General features: G+C 32.8%; 2 protein-coding genes across 2 annotated transcripts in view; both read right to left on the bottom strand.

The window, feature by feature from the left end:
- Nucleotides 1-117: 117 nt before the first annotated feature.
- On the bottom strand, nucleotides 118-8,328 carry LOC131946763 (uncharacterized). The gene is made up of 5 exons (XM_059307690.1): nucleotides 8,253-8,328; nucleotides 2,865-3,911; nucleotides 1,233-1,496; nucleotides 602-865; nucleotides 118-395 (listed from the first exon to the last, which is right to left on the bottom strand). The coding sequence occupies exons 1-5, from the start codon at nucleotides 8,326-8,328 to the stop codon at nucleotides 118-120; spliced, it is 1,929 nt and encodes a 642-aa protein (XP_059163673.1).
- Nucleotides 8,329-9,712: 1,384 nt separating this feature from the next.
- Nucleotides 9,713-21,200, bottom strand: part of LOC131946762 (uncharacterized) — a 28,680-nt gene continuing 17,192 nt past the window's right edge. Inside the window, exons 36-50 of the mRNA XM_059307689.1 lie at nucleotides 20,953-21,072; nucleotides 16,363-16,617; nucleotides 16,060-16,173; nucleotides 15,783-15,911; nucleotides 15,422-15,544; nucleotides 15,108-15,227; nucleotides 14,422-14,682; nucleotides 13,706-13,966; nucleotides 12,986-13,114; nucleotides 12,299-12,411; nucleotides 11,655-11,719; nucleotides 11,204-11,370; nucleotides 10,550-10,666; nucleotides 10,299-10,434; nucleotides 9,713-9,924 (exon numbers count right to left, since the gene is read on the bottom strand). Of these exons, the coding sequence (XP_059163672.1) occupies nucleotides 9,774-9,924; nucleotides 10,299-10,434; nucleotides 10,550-10,666; nucleotides 11,204-11,370; nucleotides 11,655-11,719; nucleotides 12,299-12,411; nucleotides 12,986-13,114; nucleotides 13,706-13,966; nucleotides 14,422-14,682; nucleotides 15,108-15,227; nucleotides 15,422-15,544; nucleotides 15,783-15,911; nucleotides 16,060-16,173; nucleotides 16,363-16,617; nucleotides 20,953-21,072 (2,261 nt within the window). The 3' untranslated portion in view covers nucleotides 9,713-9,773. The remainder of the gene's footprint in view (nucleotides 9,925-10,298; nucleotides 10,435-10,549; nucleotides 10,667-11,203; nucleotides 11,371-11,654; nucleotides 11,720-12,298; nucleotides 12,412-12,985; nucleotides 13,115-13,705; nucleotides 13,967-14,421; nucleotides 14,683-15,107; nucleotides 15,228-15,421; nucleotides 15,545-15,782; nucleotides 15,912-16,059; nucleotides 16,174-16,362; nucleotides 16,618-20,952; nucleotides 21,073-21,200) is intronic.

Genomic DNA, 21,200 nt, shown 5'->3' with positions numbered 1-21,200 from the left:
AAAAAAAAGAATTAATTTTTAACCTAACAACTTATATTCAATGAAATATCCATATAGTCATATGGTAATATATTATATATAAATTAGCGCAAAACAACTAAAACAAAGTCAAAACAACTAAAAAGCAATACCTTCACAACTGTAGTTAAATAAGGATCTTTGAAACCCAAAGTCACATAGACATTCAGCAGATCCATTCAAGTTAAAACAGATTTCATTAGCTTCAAGACAGTAGTGGATATTTAGACATTCATTAACATCTTCATCACAAATAGTGCCATTCCAGCCATTAAGACATGTACATTCTCCTGTGGTGTCATTGCAATCAACTGTGTTGTTTAGGTTACAGCTGCATGTGTTGGCACAGTTCAGACCATAGTGAGTAGCATTACAGGCTGAAATAAAATGCATGTTATAAGGATGACTAGTTCCAGTAGAAAAGAGAAAAAATGCATTTGTTTCCTACTGACATGTATGGTTAAAAACATATCTGTCTTTTAGAATATAAGGACTCAATTTAAATGACACAAAGCATTCATCAAATTTTGTTTACCCATAAATGATTATTATTAAAGAATGGAATTTTTGGAAAGTTAATTACCTTGGCAGCTTTCATTAGTGGTAGAATTCTCATATCCAATATTACACCTACATTCTGCAGATCCATTTAAATTAAAGCAGCTAGCATGGATGTCAGAACAAAAGTCAGTCTGGTCACACTCATCAATATCAGTTTCACAGTTGATGCCATTCCATCCAAAGAGACAAGAGCATTCTCCTGTATTGTCCAGGCAATCTACTGTATTCTCCATAACACATGAGCAAGGATTTGAGCACTCATACCCAAAGAAGGTGTTATTACAAGCTGTAAGAAAATGGGAATACAGTAGTAACATATTTAAAAATTAAAGATCTTTATAACTTACATTTGACATATTTTTATCCAGGAAATGTCTAAAATAAATGATTTGTATCAAATATTTCAGCATTTCTTTAAAAAAACAATTAGATCTATATGACAAAGCTATTTTTAAAAAAAATGGTTAACTTTAAACAAATTATTTTAAAATGATCAAAATCCCGGAAATCATATTCACACATCAGGTGAATCAAAAATTAAATTTAATATTATGAAATGTGTTCAAAACATTGTTAAATTATTTTAATACACATTCAATCACCAGTATTAAAAAAAAACAATTTACTCAAGAATAAAACATCTTCTGCCCTACCTTTGCATTGCAGGCCAATAAGTGATCTTTGAAAACCAATCTGACACCTGCATTCTGCTGACCCCACCAAATTAAAGCAAACTTCCATGTAACCAGGACAGTAGTTAGCATTAAGGCACTCGTTTACATCTTCATCACAAGTGGTGCCATTCCAACCAGCTGTACACAAACATTCTCCTGTGGTGTCATTGCAATCAACTGTGTTGTTTACGTTACATCTGCATGTGTTGGCACAGTTCAGACCATAGTGGGTAGCATTACAGGCTGGAATAAATTAAGTTTTTTGCAAACTTTATTCATCTTTTGATCGTAGATCTATTAGAATATATTGATTTTTAAAAAGACACAAATTATAATGCAGTTACGTTTTTTTTTAAAAAGTAAGCTTGGAAAATACCTATATGTTAATTTGTCTGAAAATGCTTTGAATTACACAACATTTAAAATTATTCTTTTTTTTTATTACTACTAAAATTAAGTAGTTAATTATCCTTTTCAATAATATAGCCATCAATAATATAAATTTTCTTTTTTTTGTTAGGCAATTTTAGCCATGTTATCAACCATTTCTTGTTCTTCTTCGTTCTTAATTTTTAGTGTTGGAAGGGATCGAGCCTTATCTGCCACAGGGTTCGAAATCGAGACTTTTTTTCGAATTTATCAACCATGAGCTTTACCTGACTCGACCACGCCTCCATCACAATTAAGGATACGTGTCAACTGATTATGCGTCATTGAGGCCATTGACTCCAATTTCAGCCTGCTTTTTTGTTTGGATTTGCTTCCATAAGCCCTTGTCCTACCAAGAACAAACTACAAGGCAGCAGTTGTTTGATTGATTTTGGAGTTGTCTCTCCTAGAAGAGTGGCTGTCCCCAGCTAACGAGCCTCATCTGCCCGAGGGTTCGAATACCAACATTTGGAAAAAGAGGCGTAATTCTATCCATAGGTCAACTACATACACCACTGTCCGGTCACTTTGGGTCTATTATCTTACCCAGCGTATACATAGATGTGATATTAATGTATCTCTACACAATTACGGCCTGTGCCGTTCTGGTGGTGAAGTGGGAAAGGGGGGGGGATGAAGTGTGAAATCAGCGTGAACACAGCATCAGTTTTAAGATAACTGTTGTAAACGTACATATACAAGTCTATATATATACTGATACAGAAATAGGTTTAAATCAGTAACAATGATAGTAAGACACATTTATTTTTTACGGAGGGGTCCGTGTAGTTTGGGGGGGGGGGGCTGTATCCCCATAGCCTTTTCCCCTTACTATGCCACTGCATGTTTTATTTATTAAACATACTATACAGTTAACCTCCAGAATTTCTTTATGAAAATATGTAATGGAATAAACACCACTAAATGACATTTTTTAAAAGTATTTCCTAAGCGTCGTCTTCATTTTGTGATATCTATAAAGAAATATTTTGAAATAAATGATGGTTTAGAAAATATTAGAGGTTACAAAAAAAAAAAAAAACAAGAGGTGAAAAAAATTTGTAGAAAAAATAATTTAGATGAGTCTGTGGTCGTGAGTTAGTAAACAAAATCAGATTTACTCAAATAATTTTCAATAAAATTTTGTATTAAAAATTAAACTAATTGAAAAAGCCAGAATACTTGAAAATTGTGTAGAAATAGTTGTTGGCTCTTCTGAAGTTGTTGGCTCTTCTGAAGTTGTTGGCTCTGCTGAAGTTGTTGGCTCTTCTGAAGTTGTTGGTTCTTCTGAAGCTGTTGGCTCTTCTGAAGTTGTTGGTCTGTGCAATTCTGTTTGAGATGTGTAAATTTCTGTTGTTGGCACAGTTGATTCAGATGTACTGGATGTGTGAACTTCTTTACTTTGAAAAGGTAATTCAGGCGTGCTGGATGTGTGAACTTCTTTACTTTGAAAAGGTAATTCAGGCGTGCTGGATGTGGGAACTTCAGTTGTTGGCACAGTTGATTCAGATGTAGTGAATGTGTGAACTTCTGTTGTTGACACGATTGATTCAGGTGTACTGAATGTGGTAACGTCAGTTGTTTGCGCAGGTGATTCAGGTGTAGTGGATGTGGGAACTTCAGCTGTTGGCGCAGGTGATTCAGATGTACTGGATGTGTGAACTTCATTACTTTGAAAAGGTAATTCAGGTGTGCTGGATGTGTGAACTGCTGTTGTTGGCAAGGTTGATTCAGGTGTACTGGATGTAAACAATTCTGTTGTTGGCGCAGGTGATTCAGATGCAGCGTATGTGTACACTTCTGTTGTTGGCACAGTTGATTCAGGTGGAGCGTTTGTGTAAACTTCTGTTGTTTCCACTGTTGATTCAAGTGTGCTTGATGTATACACTTCCGGTGTTGAGACAGGTGATTCATTTGTACTAGATGTGTACAGTTCTGCTGTTAGTACAGGTGATTCAGTTGTAAAGGATGTGTAAACTCCTGTTGTTTGTACAGATGATTCAGGTGTGCTTGACATATAAACGTCTGATGTTGGCACAGATGAGTCTGTTGTTCTAAATGTGGAAGTTTTTAATGTGGCTTGCACAGTCAAAAAAGTCGCAGAGCTTTCAGAATTCGTGCTTGTTTGATACTTGGCAGTTGTTGCGATTGCAAATGTAGAGCTGCTTAATGAAACGTCGGTTGTTGTGACCACTTCTGTTGTTAAAGCTGAAGATGCGGCAATTGTTGCTAAAATGCAATTTCAGAAAATTAGAAAAAAATTAATGGTTGCATGTGGCATATTGTGCTTAACTGCATTTAATGCCCAGCAGCATATTATTATCAACAGAATAACTTTTTTAAAAATGTGAAATTATTGTAAAGAACAATGATATTCAAAGTAAGTTTTAAGTAGAGATAGAAGTAAATAAATAAATGAATTAATATTCGGATAGACGATTGAATGATTGTATCTCGGAAAACAAGGCACAAAAACCGAGCAACAGGTTGAGAAAATCAAGACGTTGCCCATGTTACAGATTCTCTCACCTCACAGCTGATAGGCCATAAGGTGAGACCAGAGGCGTATCCAGGTTTTCGTTGTAGGGGGAGCGAAAAGAGCAAAAAAGGCGCCGAATTTGTAACACGTTCTATATACGTGAATTATATATATATATATATATATATATATATATATATATATATATATATATATATATATATATATATATATATATATATATATATATATAATTACTAGCTATGTGTCATTACTTCGCTATGATGTAAAAAAAAAATTGAAAGTATCACTCTGAAGAAATAAGAAAAAAACACACAATGTAGGCCGACAAAACAAACAAAAAATACACACTACAACCAAAAACAATGATCGTAACACAATCTGTTTTGTAATTCTTGTAAAAAAATTATTTTACATAATAATTCCTGGGAAATTATTTAAGACAAGTGAAATATGGGAAATAATCACTCGCTTAATATAAATAGGTATATATCTACACATTTAATTATAAATGGCAAAACAAATAAATACTTCCTTTAGAATATAATGAAATTATTTAAAAATATTCGAGTTTAAAAAATGTTTTTATCTATAATCAGAATTTAATATATCGTCATCATAAATGCTAAAGTATTACAGCATAATGAAAGTTTTTAAAATCAGAGTTGGTATAAAACCACGCTTTTCGATATTTTAGAAAAACACGCGGAATAACAGCCGAAATTTAACTAAATATCGGCCTTTTTAGTTCAGATCATATATTATTAAATACTACTGCTTCTTAGTGTTTTTTAAAGGTATTTTTTTAACATAGTGATAGGTATGGGTTAGATCACACACCTTTTTACTGGTAATTGCAAAAACAATATTTGTGAGTTTTACGTTTAAAAGGTAATTTTCTGGCGGCATGGTACTTTGGTACATCATTACGCGTTTTTCTACATGTACTTAACAGATCAGTTCGGGGTGGGTTGGGGAGGGGGGGTTCAACTTCATTCACCACTGTCCGGTCACTTTAGGTCAATTATCCAACCCAGTGTATACCTAGGTGTGACATTAATGTCGCTCTACACAACTGTGGAGGTGAGGTGGGGGGGGGGAGATAACCAACTCAAAGTGAACATAGCGTCAGTTTTTAGATGACTGTTCTAAACATACATATATATTACACAAATATATATTACACAAATATATATTACAGAAATAGATTTAAATAAGTAGCAGTGGTATTATGACAATATTTTTTTTTACAGAGGGATCCATGGGGGAGGTGGGTTGTAACTGTTTCATATCATTTGTAATCGTAATCACTATCGCCCAAACTGTAAGAATACTACTACTTCATCGTGATGACGTTGTTGACCTTGTCAAAAGTTTCCCACCACTACGCAGTTTGCTCATAAGTAAATTTAAGTAGAGGTGCCACATCAGTTGTATTTGTTTCTGTATTGTGATTAAAAAAATAATCACACGATTCAAACTGTATATATATAAAGTAATTATGTGTGAATTTTTATGTATACCATTTTCTAATTCAATCATTGGCAAGCAAATACATTATACAGTTGCCTTAAACTTAACACCCCTCTTGCCAAGTGGTACTACCCGTAGAGGTTTTTTAAACATTGCAATGCAGTATAATGGTTATTTTTAGAATGACAAACTGCTGCAGCTGTTAATACGTGTTGTAAACGTAGACACTACTAGACTAGTACAATAATGCTTAATTGCTGCATGAAAAGAAATCTTGTGCTTTACATAGATGTGCCGACCAAAAATATTTTTTTAACAAATATCATTGATTAAAACTTTAAGTTTAAAAAGTTTCGAAAAGGCGCCACTTTGCTGAAAATGGCCAGAGGGGGAGCGGCCGCTCCCCCTGCTCCCCCCCCCCTGCGTACGCTACTGGGTGAGACATTACTTGTACACCAACTGTGTCGCAGCTGCCAAAGATAAACCCAAGGCTCCACTACTGCTTGATTTCGGAATTAGTGGCTTGTATTTCTCAGCTAACGAGCCTCACACTAGGGAGTGTGCAGGCTAGCAATCACTCGCTTCCTCACCCAAGCAATCCAACACCTAGTTTAACACCATACCAATAACTGTCGCGACACTTCATTTACCATTATGTACTATTGCCTTGTGTTATTACTTTCTCGTATAGAGAAAGTCTTGTAATCGTGCAAAAAAGAAAATTCGAGATTTTTACAAATCTCGACGTTTTACACCTCACTGATACGGAAAAACATAATTTTGCAATCTTGTCTGTGTGTCTGTCTGTCTGTGTGTAAACACGATAACTTGAGTACCGTTACAGCTAGGTTGATGAAATTTCATATATAAGTATTTTATAAAAATCGTAGATCCCTGTCAACTTTTGAGCGATTTCCAATAACCGGAAGTGGTACTTTTTCTACTTTGAATTTTTCAAAAGCCTATAACTTGAGTACTATTTCAGATAGATAAATGAAATTTCACATGTAAGTAAAAGATCTAATTTTCTACCTTCGGTCAAATTTTGAGTCGTTTCCGTTTACCGGAAGTACTAATTTACGCTATTTCCTATTTCTCAAAGAATGCATGTAAATGTATAAAGTACTAATAATATTGCGCACTATTATGCACATTTTATTTTGGCGTTCGATTGGTGCGCAATTCTTTTTTCTATGAGATTCTATTCTATTTTTAAAAGTTAAGTAATTAAAAATCATGTCTATATTCCAAGTTAAATAAAAATATTCGAGAAAGTTTTGGGGAGATCACTCCCGGTTTAGTTACAAGCTGTGTCTTTATGTCTTAAATTGCGGTTAGTTATAATTCTTTTTACTTTAACTTCGATTCAACAAAACTTACTTTGTCGAGCCTGGCGATCAAAGGGTAGTTTCCTCCAGGCACCTTTTCGGGGACACACAGTCCCCCCCCCCCCTGAAAAAAGTCTACCACCCGCCCCCCCCCCCCCCCCGAACGAAATGAATTTATATAGAAAATTATATAAGTTTAACTGTGTCCGTTCCCCTGAAAATTGTTGTCCACCAATCCACCCCCCCCCCCCGAAAATTTCAAGTGCACTTCTGGAGAAAAAAGTCTGAACGAAACACTGTCAAAGGGGCGATGATATGTTAACCTATTTGTGTGATCTCAGCATACAAAAAGTGAGTTTAGTCAGCACAATGCCCAGCCCACTTTTAATTTCTCTTTACGTGAGTCAGGTGCCTATCAGAGCTGGATGGACTCGAGGTAATACAGACTAGAGCCGAGGTTCGATTACGAGATTTGTGTGTTAACAGTCGTGGGCTCTAATATCAGATCACGCTGTCCCATACAAAAATATAGAATGGTTATTTACTTTGAGAACAGGAAAGTAGGCCTATGTATGGTTCGTATGAAGTTTTGCGAGTTGAACGAGGCTAATGGTACGATCAGATTGCCATGTCTACGAAAGGTTTACATCTAGATTTGATAAGTCTGTGTAGGTTTTATAAACCTACGACGTCATTGTTGTGTTCCTTAAAATATTTCATTCAATGTTTGTAGCAGATTAAAGCAAGTAGATCTACCACCCTCTGTATTTGTCTTGTATATTTAAACATTTTATACAGTGTATCTTCCAGACTTTTTTCTCCAGGGGGGGGGGGGGCACTTGAAATTTTCGGAGGGGGGGGGGGTGGACGACGGACGGACGAACACTGTTAAATGTATATATATATATATATATATATATATATATATATATATATATATATATATATATATATACATATATATATATATATATACATATATATATATATATATATATATATATACATATATATATATATATATATATATATATATATATATATATATATATATATACAGAGAGGGAGAGAGAGAGAGAGAGAGTGGGGGGGATACAGAGAGAGTTGAGATATATGTGTATGTAATTATATTAAGTACAAAGACAGTATTTATTATATAATTACCTGCTAACAAGAACTCGCTATGTTATTGTCTTAAAAAATTACGGTTTTGCTAGACTAGACCGCTACTTGTTAATAATTATACAAGAAATAAGAAAACAAAACTACCTGCTTTTGTTTTGCTCACAGCCAGGGTAAACAGAAGGTACACATAAATAAAACGTATGTTGAACTCTTTCTCCATTTGTGGGTAGATATTCTAACTTATATCGGCTTTCGTGATACCACACAAATAAACAGATTGTAGAAAAAACGATGTATATCCATAAACTAGATGTGAAAGACAGATCCTAGCAACAAGCTAAACTTTGTGTGAATCTACTGTCTCGCGCTTTTGTATAATATATATATAAGTATATATAGTTATATATATCTATAATGTGACTTAGTTCTCATGGCCAGCCAAGCGTGAAGCTTCCAGAGAGATCAGATATCACTCACTAGTTTAGAGAAGGGCATACAAAATACAACGTAATAGAGAACTGTGGCACCATTACTCTGATCGCTCGAATAGCTGTAAAACCGGTTGTTGATATTTCAATGGAATGCAATATTCTAATGCAGTCCTTACAATAACAAAATGGATTATCTTGATAGATAATCTTAACATAAAGATAAATATAATTAATCATCTTCAGGATCTAGCGATGCATTGGGCAGGTGAAGTAGAGTTTCTTGACCTCGACGTATGATGAAAAAGTGTGGTCAGCACTTTGCCCAGCCGCCTTTACTTTCACTAACGTGAGTTAGGTACCCATCAGAGCTGGGTGGACTCAAGGACGTTCTACTGACTTAAATGCTACTCCCTATATACTTTCTGTTATTGGTATAATTACATGACAACACTCACTTATTATACAGTAGGCAGACCTATTTTGTAAATTCCAATTAGCACAAGACAAAATCAAATACAAAACTTGAAATCAATTCACAAAACACATTCACTTAATATTAAATAATGACACAAAGGCACTTTACTCAGAGCAATGAAAAATGCATAGGCCTATTATAACTATACTAGCCTACTTATCAAGTTGGGAACTAAAGTGTTAACACAAAGGCTACCATGAATCAGTTTTGTGATGCAATTTTTAATATCTTTTTTTCCTAAACTGTTGTATATTGCAATATGTAAACAACAATTATAATAATATTGTGCAGATATTAAAATAAATACCAAAAATAAGTATATTTCAAAAGCAATTTTAGAAGAATTTATTGCTAAATATTATTACATATAATATTTACATAAAGTATACTCAACAATAATTACAATTTACAAGTTTTTAAAATTTATATATTAATTCTAAACATATTATTAACATTAAACCTAACCCGAAATATAAGATAATCATAAGGTTCAGTTAATGAAAGGAAATGACAAAGGCTATAATGTGTTTATTGAAACATATTGTGCAACAATTAATCTAATTTTAACATGGATGTATGACATCATTTATATAAGGAAATATTAACTTTCACTGAATAATCATAAAATTAATTATACAATTTATTTTACTAAGAAAAACATTTTAAATTTACATTTAGGATTTATTATGTGCCAAAAGTGTTGTGGTAATATTTTAAGATTTTTAAAAGTGTAAGAGTAAGAAATGGTTTGCTGATATGTCAGTACATCAAGTTTTCATTGTATATAGCTTCACTAAAAGGAGAAAGGACTTGATTAAATTTTAAACATTTAGCAGCTGGATCACTTGCCATCACAGGTGGTAGTTCCATGGACTGATAACTTGAGTCTTCCCTTGTACGCTGTTTATTTCTAAAAGTAAGTACATATTATTTTAAATGTTAAAAAATACACCATGCAAAGTATATTAAAATACTTACATTTTCAATTAATGTAAGTACTAGTCAATGTAGATTAAAAAAAAACCTTCTAAAAATAAAACATTTTACCTTTAAAATTTTAAGCTCTAAGTAAAATATATATTTATTTAAAAAAGTTGAATAAAATTAATAAACAAAATTGTGAATTTTTATTGAAATAATTTTCTTAGGTTAGATTAGGTTGGCCTGTCACCACTCCTGGGACTGATGCCACTGACAAGAGAATTCTAGGCATCTCTGTCCTGCTAATTTTAATAATAAAAAGTAAATGTAAGTACATGATTTACATAAGGCCTATATACTTACTCATTAATAGGCTTTGAATATAGATGGTATTTAGTTAACTCCTTTTGATGAACAACAACATAAACAGCAATAACCACAACAATTATGATAAACACACCAATTCCAATTGAAAGTCCTAGAATTAAGGCCAACCTGTCTGTTAATAAAGAAATTGCATCAGTTGTAAAATGAGCACGTTTTGATTTGCCTACAGACAAATGTAGCTAAATAAAGTTACTTAAATAAAAATATATTTGCAATTTTTGAAATACCTGTATCTTTTATAATTGTCTCACACTCTGTAAGATTCTGAGTATTTTCATAACAACTTTCAGTGGATGAACATGATTGAGATAACTGAGTGTACAGGTCACAAGTATTGTCTGAAACTAATAATTAACATGAGAATTAGCAGATATTGAAGAAAATAAATAGATGGTAAAACATTATGTTTGGCTAGTTAGATCTGCAATTGAAAATATGTTTAGGAATGATTAAGATTAGTTACTTTGTGAAGTGGGGGGGGACTGGGTTAAGTGCTAAGTTGTTAACCCATAAGTCTCAAGTTTGAATAGGGTCCAGGGCAATAGAATGTCTCTCTAACTCATGTTAAGTAAAGGTGGGCCGGTAAATGGCTGACCTCACCTTCCTTCACATTCCAGATCAAGAAACAAATGAACAAATGAACTCTACTTCATTTGCTCAATGGATCACTAGGTTTAAAGAGAATTCTTTAGTTTTTTAAAAATATGAACTTTTATGTGAATAATGCAAATAATTTAAAGTGTATATATTGGGAAAGGTAGATGAAATAAAAACAGCCTTGTGCTAATAGAAAAAAAAATAGCTGAAAATATTTAATTCATAAATCATCTAGCTGTGTAACAGAACAGCTGCATTATTTTTAATTTAAACTTATAACTCACTTGATTGGTTTTGGACTAAAACATTCAAGATTTTTATGATGTCAGAACCAACAGTTATATTTTGATTATTTTTTAAACTGATGGCGTACATGGTTGCAGAATATGCAGGAGTGCTGGTATAAGTTAGGTCTACCACAATGGCTGTATGAGCTATGATAGATCCATCCCTGTAAATGATTACAAAATTATAATCGGTAATTTTATTGTGAATTTGTATTATAATGATTTGCTAGATGACTATCAAATTAAAGTGAAATGGCTATACAGGTTGTATTGTCTGCAGGTTAGATTTTTGTTATAGTATCAAGTGTTCAGCAGAGAAGAATAATGAAAACAATGGGAGAATATGGTGGGTTTAGGTTGGTAGATGATAATATTCAAATAGTTTTATTGACACTGATAGGTTTCAAAAGTGTTGATTCAACATTACAGTCAATATTATTATACTTACGTGAACTTTGAAATTACAAATGGAAAAATTTCTTTTCCCACTTCATCTCCACCTAACTTGTTTAACTGAAACAGTTTTATGTATTTTAAATATTAAAATATATTTATAATACTTTTCTAATAGAGCATATGGGTGGTCAATAAATGATATCACATTCCTAGGTGCGAGTGTGGAGTGTTCAGATTTTTATGAACATGTGTGATGAAGGAGAATACATGGGGATTGGTTCATTTTACATTTTGAAGTTAAATTTTGAAATGTAATTTTAGCATTTATTTTGAGTTTAATTTCTATTATAAATTAGTGATCATCCTGTCAATGGCAGAGCTCATAAAATATTTTTACAAAAAAACCCCCAAAAAAACCCGCAATTTTCAAAAACAAAAATATGCCATTAAAAACAAAATTAAAAAAAAATTGCAATTTTCATTGCCTATATTGGGTGGAGGAGGGGGGAGTTGCTACTGAGGTGTGATTAAAATTTAGCGTCAGTGTCTAGCTTCTTGTGACATTTAATGATATAGTAGGCATGATGTGTTGATAGTGGTAATGATAAAATAATTGTTCCTTGATTAATGGATGACCACATATGTACTTAGTGTAATATTTTCAGACAAATAATAAAACATTATAAACAGTCTTACACTATCTTCAATATTTAATTTAAGAGAGATAAACTGTTTTGTGTTGTAAATAAACACATTTGCATCCGGTACAATATTCAATCTCAGCTGCATTGGGAAACTGCGAAAATTCACTGAAGAAGATATAAGATAGTGTGATAACATACAAACAAGCAAAATAAGATGATATAAATCATTCATTCTTCTTCTTCTTCTTCGTTCTTAATTATAGGTGTTGAAGGGGATCGAGATTTATCTGCCAGTGGGTTTGAACTCGAGACTTTGTTCGAATTTATAAACCATGAGCTTTTTGCCGACTCGACCATGCCTCCAACACAATTAAGCGTTACTTGTCAACTGGTTATGCGCCATCGAGGCCATTGACTCCGATTTCAGCCTGCTTTTCTTTTTGGATTTGCTTCCATAGCCTTTGTCCAACCAAGAACAAACTACAAGGCAGCAGTTGTTTAATTTTAGAGTTGTCTCTCCTAGAAGAGTGGCTGTCCCCAGCTAACGAGCCTCATCTGCCCGAGGGTTCGAACTCGAGTCTTTTCGGTTTAGCAACCATGAGCTTTACCGACTCGACCACGCCGACCGCTTAATCATTCATTAAGTAATAAAAAAATTTGGATAAATAAATCATTTCATGTGTTTACCCCTCAAAGTTAGGCATGTAAAATAATTTTTTTGAAAAAGTTTAGAACTAACCTTTACAGGGCTTTGTACTGTTGACAAATAGATAACCTTGTTTACATACACAATCATATGAGCCTTGTGTGTTTTTACATTGTTTTGTCTCATCACAAGAGTAGGTTGGATCTAGACATTCATCTATATCTGAAAACAGAACATTATGACCATATTACACAGACTCTATCATTTAATACATTTAATAATTCAGCAATTTGGCTGAAAATATTTGGAGGTTATTACTTGTATTTTAGTTATTTGTAACTACTTATTAATGTAAAACACAAGCATCTTTTTTAAAAGTTAAGTTTTAAAAATAATTAAAATTTGATTTTAAAGTAACACCCTCAAATTTAATATTTTTATTTTAAAAACCTTTTGTTTAATCTGTAATTACTGTCCAAGAGTTGGTGATTCTCATATAGAAAATTTTCTATAATTTTTTTTTTTTTTAAATTAGACAACCAATCTTGAAAATTTGAGGAACAATGTATGGATTAAGTATAATTATATTTTGTTTGTAATAATTATTTAAAAATAAAGTTGTGCTATAAAACTGCAGAAGTTTTGAGGTAAAATTTCATAAAATGTAGTGAATTTTAAAGTTCACTACACATATCATTGATTGCTTGAATTTTTCACTTTCTTACTTAATTCTAATGACATTTTGTTGAGTAGATCTATATCTAGAGACTATCTTAGAATTTTCGCAAATTTTCTAGTTAGTAGGCTACACACCTTGGCAGTCAGATCCTCCAGTTCTTTGATAACCTTTATGACATCTACACTCTGCAGATCCATTCAAATTAAAACAACTCTCATGTATATCTGGGCAGTAGCTGGTGTTCAAACACTCGTCTATATCTGTTTCACAGTCAGAGCCAGTCCACCCTGGTTTACATGTGCAAGTTCCATTGACAGCATTGCAGTTATTGCTGTTGTCTTTTACACATGTACAAGTCTTCTTACAGTCCTGGCCATAGTGGTTCTCATCACATGCTAAAATAGATTATAGGACAAAATTTATACACACGCTGTACTTTTTTTAAAAAGTGCAAGCTGAGAAAATAATGAATAATGGCCTATATCAAGCTATGATCATTTGACAAAACAGAAGTCTGAATGAAATGGAACAATCTTAGATGAAAAATAATACCACTAAACTGATAGGCCTACTCCTTGTGTAGGAAATATTAATAAGTGTTATTGCTATCTAAGTCATTTTGTCTTTAAAACTTCAAGGCACCTTAAAAAGTTTGCCATACCAAAAAAACTTTTTTTTTTTATTAACTATTATTTCAATAAGAGTTTGCATTTTTTATTCTGGATATATTTTTTAATACTTTACTTATAGTATTCATAGCCACTGACTTCATTTTTCTGCACACAAGACTTATAATTTGCATTTTGTCTACCAACACTAAAACAGTAAAAGTAGATACATTTTAACTTACACAAACAGCCAGTAGTGGAACTAAAGAAGCCAATTTCGCAGACACATCTAAAAGAACCAGGTGTGTTGACACACTCGGCATCGGCTGGACATACTTGACTTGTACTACATTCATCAATATCAGTACTGCAGTTGGGACCAGACCAGCCTTTTAAACAATCACAATTTCCATTTTTAATAAAACAGATTTGTGGTTTGGTGTTGGTAGTGTTGCAGGTACAATTTTCACCACAGTTGGGGCCATAGGAGCCATATTGACAAGCTTTAGAGATAAAATGAAACAGGTTATTCTTTTTAAAAAAAATTGAATTAATCAATGAGTATTTTAATGCAATTTTCAACAGAATGAAACAAGGCAAGTATTATAACACTATTATTATTTTAAATTAATACAAAATGCCATGCCTTTAAATCTTAAAGCAGTCAAAATTCATTTCCGAATAAATAATTTGAATTACTACTTTTTTGTGTGCAGAAAAGCTATTTGCTTGCCATGATATATGTAAAGTTCCCTTTCAAACCTGACAGTCTAAGGGGCCAGAGAAGTAGAGTTTACTTGTTTCTGTGACCATGGCATATGAAGTTATAATGTGGTCAGCACTTTGCCCAGCTGTCTTTACTTACCCTAACGTCAGTTTGGTACCCATCAGATTTGGGTGGACTCATGATATAAAAGTGGATATTTACCTCTGCAAGTTTTTTTGTCTTCTAAAAGTTCTGTCTCGTTTTGGCAGGAACATGAAAATGATCCATTACTGTTGATACATTCACCACCAACACAAGGGTTATTTTCACACTCATTTATATCTAAAATAAAAAGAAAAACAATTTAGAGAAGAACATGTAATTATGTAATTCTTTATTCAATTGAATTTCATAAAGTTGAGAAATAATATTTCCAATTTTTTTAACAATTCAATTCATATTAGTGCAATTCCCGGACAATATTCTTTTTATTGCAGTATACTTTACATTTATAAAAACACAGAAAAATCACATACCAACACAGGAATTATTAATCATGCTGTATCCAGAAAAGCATGAACAAAGCTGGGTATTATTTACTAGTACACACAATTGTTCACAGCTGTTTGATGCAGGACACTTCTGATTTAGGCTGCTAACTTAAATTTTACAAAACAATTTCTACATGCCAATATATTTACAACACATTATAAGAATAGTATTTTATTATTATTTAAAGATGATTTTGAAAATGTAATATCTGTTAACATTACATGATCTGGCAAGTAAAATGTAATTTTTTACTACAATTATGTATACATGTAAATGATTTTGCAATTATAAATAATTATAAACAATTTTAATTTTTTAAAGTTGTATAAGATAACGAAAACTTACTAATACAAGTATTTCTAGTTGTTTCATTTAATTCATATCCTTCGTAACATTCACAGGCAAATCCACCAATTGTATTTCTACATTCCTGGTCACAGTTATTTAATTCTTTTACAGCACATTCATTTATTTCTTTTGAAAATACAGAATCCAATTAGAATTAGAAAATATAGTACATAAGATTGTTTAAATTTAATCAAAGTTTTATTGGACCTTGTTATGTAAACAACATTTTAAAAAAATATATAAATTCTGAAAATATGAAAGCAAATATATCTACCATTGCATTGTGTTCCATTAAAAATAAAACCTTGAGAATAACAAGAGCACTGGAAGCTGCCTTGTGTGTTGGTGCAGATCTGGTCACATGGTGAACTCAAACATTCATTTATATCTAATAAAAAATTTATATGTTTAGACATGAGTTTTTAATGTGTTCAGCAACACACATGATTTACAAAAAAAAATCTGCAACAAAATTCTGCAACATAAATAATATATATATATATAGAATAACAAAACAATATATAAATAATAACAAAACTAAAATACCTGAACACATAAATAAACAAAATATAACTACCTGTACATGTATTGTTAACAAATGCATATCCCTGTTTACACTGGCAATAAAAAGAGCCAAATGTGTTGACACAACTTGATGTTACAGGACATGGTGGTAGAAGACTTGAGCATTCATTAATATCATCCTGGCACCAAGTTCCTGCCCAGCCAGCTTTACACTGACATCCTTGTGTGGGGTCACATCTTGATGTACCTCTTGTGCTGCAGTTACATTCTGTGGCGCAGTTCTCTCCCCAGTGATAGGCATCACATTCTAAAAAAATTTAAGCACCTCAATTTTTAAAATTGAAAGTTTAATAAAAATAGTACAATATTTTCTAAATGGAGTTGATAAATAGGCCTATGCATTAGATTTTATTAAGCCTATTATATGTAGAAAAGAATGAACACAAAAATGTAATTTTCAAGAAGATTTTTTTTTGTAATATGGCTAAGCAATATGCATAATATGAATTAAAATTAATTAAAATATATATATATATATATATATATATATATATATATATATATATATATATATATATATATATATATATATATATATATATATATATATTATATATCGATGGTCTCGGTCACAAACCGTCTAACTCCAAAAATGTAAATTTTACAGGAGAGACAAAAAACTGATTATTTCTTTGTTGATCGCTTTAATACAAACTATTGTTAATCATATGTGCAAAGAAACTCTCTACCGACTATACTGTAGCGTTTTAAAATGAGTTTGTTGATATTTACAAAATTATAGCAGATTTAAAAAGATAGACGGTTTGCTCGGTCTAAAATTCTCGGTGCAAACCGTCTATCTGTGCGCGCGCAGACTTAGCTGTTTTGAAACGAGAATTTCGGTCTCAGCCGCGTTCGTTCGTTTTGTCCAATGAACGTGTTTTAGTTATGTTTATGCTTTTAAGTTATATTTAACACTTCATAATATTTAGATTATAGTTTTGGGCTCATATTTTAATTATTTGAGTTTATTCTGCTTAATATATGGTCAGTTTAATTTTAGTAGAGATGTGTTAATATTGCTTTATCGCTTTCGACTGTTTATTCATTATGGCTGTATTTAGCACTAGACTTGTTAACTGTTGATGGTTATGCTTTATTTATTCCATCTTTCTATTCTCACAGTTTATTTAACTAAATCTAGTGGGTGCTGGGTTTGTAGAATGATAACAGTAAAAACATATACCTTATTTTCAGATATATTATGAATGAGATATAACACATTAATCACATTAATAATGACTTAATGTTTACTTATTTGACAAAATGTAACAAAAACAATGTATTTATGTTTTAATTTATTCTTTAAATAAACGTCACACGAAGAGACATTAAATTGGCAACATATTTTTAAAATCAGGCAAATCATCACAAAAATGTGAATTTATAACTTGCTTTTAGGTGCTCATATATAACAGCTTTTATCTTTATTTCTGCTCTTGTACAACTTCTCAGGGGCTACAGATGAGATAATAATCTTACAACCGTAGCTTAGCAATTGCCAGCTATCTGCTAATTCACTTTGAAGTAGATAGTAGCATCATGATTGCAGTGGCGGAACTAGAAATCAAAGGCTCCCCCGCAAAGAAAAAACTAGGGCCCCCCTATATATATATTTATATATATATATATATATATATATATATATATATATATATATATATATATATATATATATATACTCTATATCCTATATGAGTTATTTAGTCTACTTCATTGCAATATATAACCATTCTGAGAGAACAAACCAGAAAAAATTTAGTCCAAACTAATATTGAGTAAATAGTAACTGAAAATACTGGTCAAAAATATATAAAGACGTTAGGTTGATTCGTGAATGGTTTCTCGCGTTATGTTTATTTTTTTCATTTTTGGCTTTTATAATATCAATTTTGAAAACATTGAATTTTATAGCTATACTATTGTATAGTACGTCTTATTTAAGTAACAATTCAGAGAATCAATTGCTTTTTAATTTACATAGTACAAAACTTATAAAATGAGCTTCGTGGGCATCCCTATTTTAAAGAAGGGCAGTAAGTCATGCAAGTAGTGTGAATGTTTACCTACCTTTCAAACTATAGCTCTTGTAGATTCTAAAATATTTTTCTACGCAACAATCTCTGCTATAGTAGACCTGTTTTTTTTTTTACAAAACCACTTTCAAGATGCATGAAAAACATAATTTTTGAAAAAAAAAATCATTGCTTTTTGGTCGGAAATGGGCCCCTAAACGTCCTGGGCCCCCCCGCATTGCGGGGTCTGGCGGTATGGTAGTTCCGCCCCTGCATGATTGTACTGCAGTGCACGAATATTTGTCGCATTCTTGATAGGTCTGACTGGTCTTTTGAGAGCGGCTGGTCTCTTGTATGGTAAGACTGGTCTTTTTGAGGGTGGTTGGTGTCTATTGTCTGTTATGGGAGGCTGGTCTATTGTATGTTACAACTGGTCTGTTGAGAAAGGCTGGTGTCTTGTTTGGTAAGACTGGTGTGTTGAGAGAGTTTGGTCTTTAGTATATTACGACTGGTTTGCTGAGAGAGACTGGTCTCTTGTATGGTAAGAATGGTCTGTTGGGAGAGGCTGGTCTGTTGAGTTGCTGGTGTCTTAGAAGGTTAGACTAGTTTGTTGAGATATTCTAGTTTCCTGTATGGTAAGATTGGTCATTGATGAGAGTTTGGTCTTTTGTGAAAGGCTGGTCAGTTGAGAGATGCTGGTTCCTTAAAAATTGGTCAGTTGAGAGATGCTGATGTCTTGTATGGTAAGACTGGTGTGTTGAGAGAGGCTGATATGTTGAGAGGCTGGTCTGTTGAGAGAGGCTGGTCTGTTGAGAGAGGATAATCTGTTGTGAGAGGCTGGTATGTCGAGAGAGGCTGGTCTGTTGAGAGATGCTGATATGTTGAGAGGCTGGTCTGTTGAGAGAGGCTGGTATGTTGAGAGGCTAGTCTGTTGAGAGAGGCTAATCTGTTATGTGGTAAGACTGGTGTGTTGAGAGAGGCTGGTCTGTTGAGAGAGGCTAATCTGTTGAGAGAGGCTGATATGTTGAGAGGCTGGTCTGTTGAGAAAGGCTAATCTGTTATGTGGTAAGACTGGTGTGTTGAGAGAGGCTGGTCTGTTGAGAGAGGCTAATCTGTTGAGAGAGGCTGATATGTTGAGAGGCTGGTCTGTTGAGAGAGGCTGGTCTGTTATGTGGTAAGACTGGTGTGTTGAGAGAGGCTGGTCTGTTGAGAGAGGCTAATCTGTTGAGAGAGGCTGATAAGTTGAGAATCTGGTCTGTTGAGAGAGGCTGGTCCGTTGAGAGAGGCTAATCTGTTATGTGGTAAGACTGGTGTGTTGAGAGAGGCTGGTCTGTTGAGAGAGGCTAATCTGTTGAGAGAGGCTGGTCTGTTGAGAGTGGCTGGTCTGTTGAGAGTGGCTGGTCTGTTATGTGGTAAGACTGGTGTGTTGAGAGAGGCTGGTCTGTTGAGAGAGGCTGATCTGTTGAGAGAATCTGGTGTGTTGAGAGGCTGGTCTGTTGAGAGTGGCTGGTCTGTTATGTGGTAAGACTGGTGTGTTGAGAGAGGCTGGTCTGTTGAGAGAGGCTAATCTGTTGAGAGAGGCTGATATGTTGAGAGGCTGGTCTGTTGAGAGTGGCTGGTCTGTTATGTGGTAAGACTGGTGTGTTGAGAGAGGCTGGTCTGTTGAGAGAGGCTGGTCTGTTGAGAGAGGCTGATCTGTTGAGAAAATCTGGTGTGTTGTGGTAGGCTTGTCTGTTGAAATTTAATCATAAAAGCATTTACTAAAGACAACTAACCAGCTCGTTGAACACGTACGCCAAACATTTTGTAACCTACCATATAAACATTTCTTAACACGTAGCTGAACCCTCAATCTAAAGCTAGTAGTGAATTAACAATAATTAAATTTATTGCACAAACTTGTGGAAATATAATTCGAATAATATTGTTTTGATTGATATTTAGATTCTAGAATGAAGATCTAGTTTCAAAGCATTGTTTTAGCCTAAAAAATTGTAAACAAATCAGTTTGGTTATTGAAAATCTGGAAATAGGCTATATTAAACAAATACTATTTGTTTATTATTCTTTAAAATGATAAAATGTAATAGAATAGCTGAACATAATTAATAAAATATCCTTACCTATAAGTACTGTCACTGCTGTGCTGTAAAATTGTGTGATTGCGGCGTGCGACTGCGTTCCCGATCAAAAGTGTACTCACAAATATAGCGATATTCGTTTTGCGCCGAGATTTTTAGCGCTTGAAATAATAGGCGGTTTGTTCAAATGATTATATCTCGATAATCATTCCACAGAGTTCTCTAATATTTTCAGGCATTATGGGGAATCATACTGGCTTTTGATTTATGTAAAAAAAAGAAAATGGAATTTTTTTGAGTTAGACGGTTTGCGACCGAGACCATCGATATATATATATATATATATATATATATATATATATATATATATATATATATATATATATATATATATATATATATATATATATATATATATATATATATATATATATATATATATATATATATATATATATATATATATATATACATATATATACATACCTTGACAGGTTTTCTTATCATTCTGTAGTTTAGATCCAACTGGACAAGAACAATTGTATGACCCTGGAGTGTTAATACAGCTACCATTGCATAGTTTCTGTGTTGCACATTCATCAATATCTTTATTAGAATAAAACAAATAAAAAACGTTTACTTGGATTCTCTTTAATGTGATTTTTACTACTAAAACAGAAGATATACAACCTTAATAAAGAGTAATTTTACTAAATGTTATAATGCAATATATA

This window comes from Physella acuta, unplaced genomic scaffold, assembly GCF_028476545.2.
Source record: "Physella acuta isolate Inbredline_101_S28 unplaced genomic scaffold, ASM2847654v3 ptg000570l, whole genome shotgun sequence".
NCBI lineage: Eukaryota > Metazoa > Mollusca > Gastropoda > Physidae > Physella > Physella acuta.
Note: the sequence above shows the minus strand (reverse complement) of the source record. Positions and strands in the feature narration are given on the sequence as shown.

Coding starts and splice junctions, on each gene's coding strand:
- LOC131946763 (XM_059307690.1), bottom strand. CDS start 8,328: ATGGAGAAAGAGTTCAACATACGTTTTATTTATGTGTACCTTCTGTTT. Junction 1,497..2,864: donor TATTTCTACACAATTTTCAA/GTATTCTGGCTT, acceptor AATTTATTCCAG/CCTGTAATGCTACCCACTAT. Junction 396..601: donor CACTAATGAAAGCTGCCAAG/GTAATTAACTTT, acceptor ATTTTATTTCAG/CCTGTAATGCTACTCACTAT.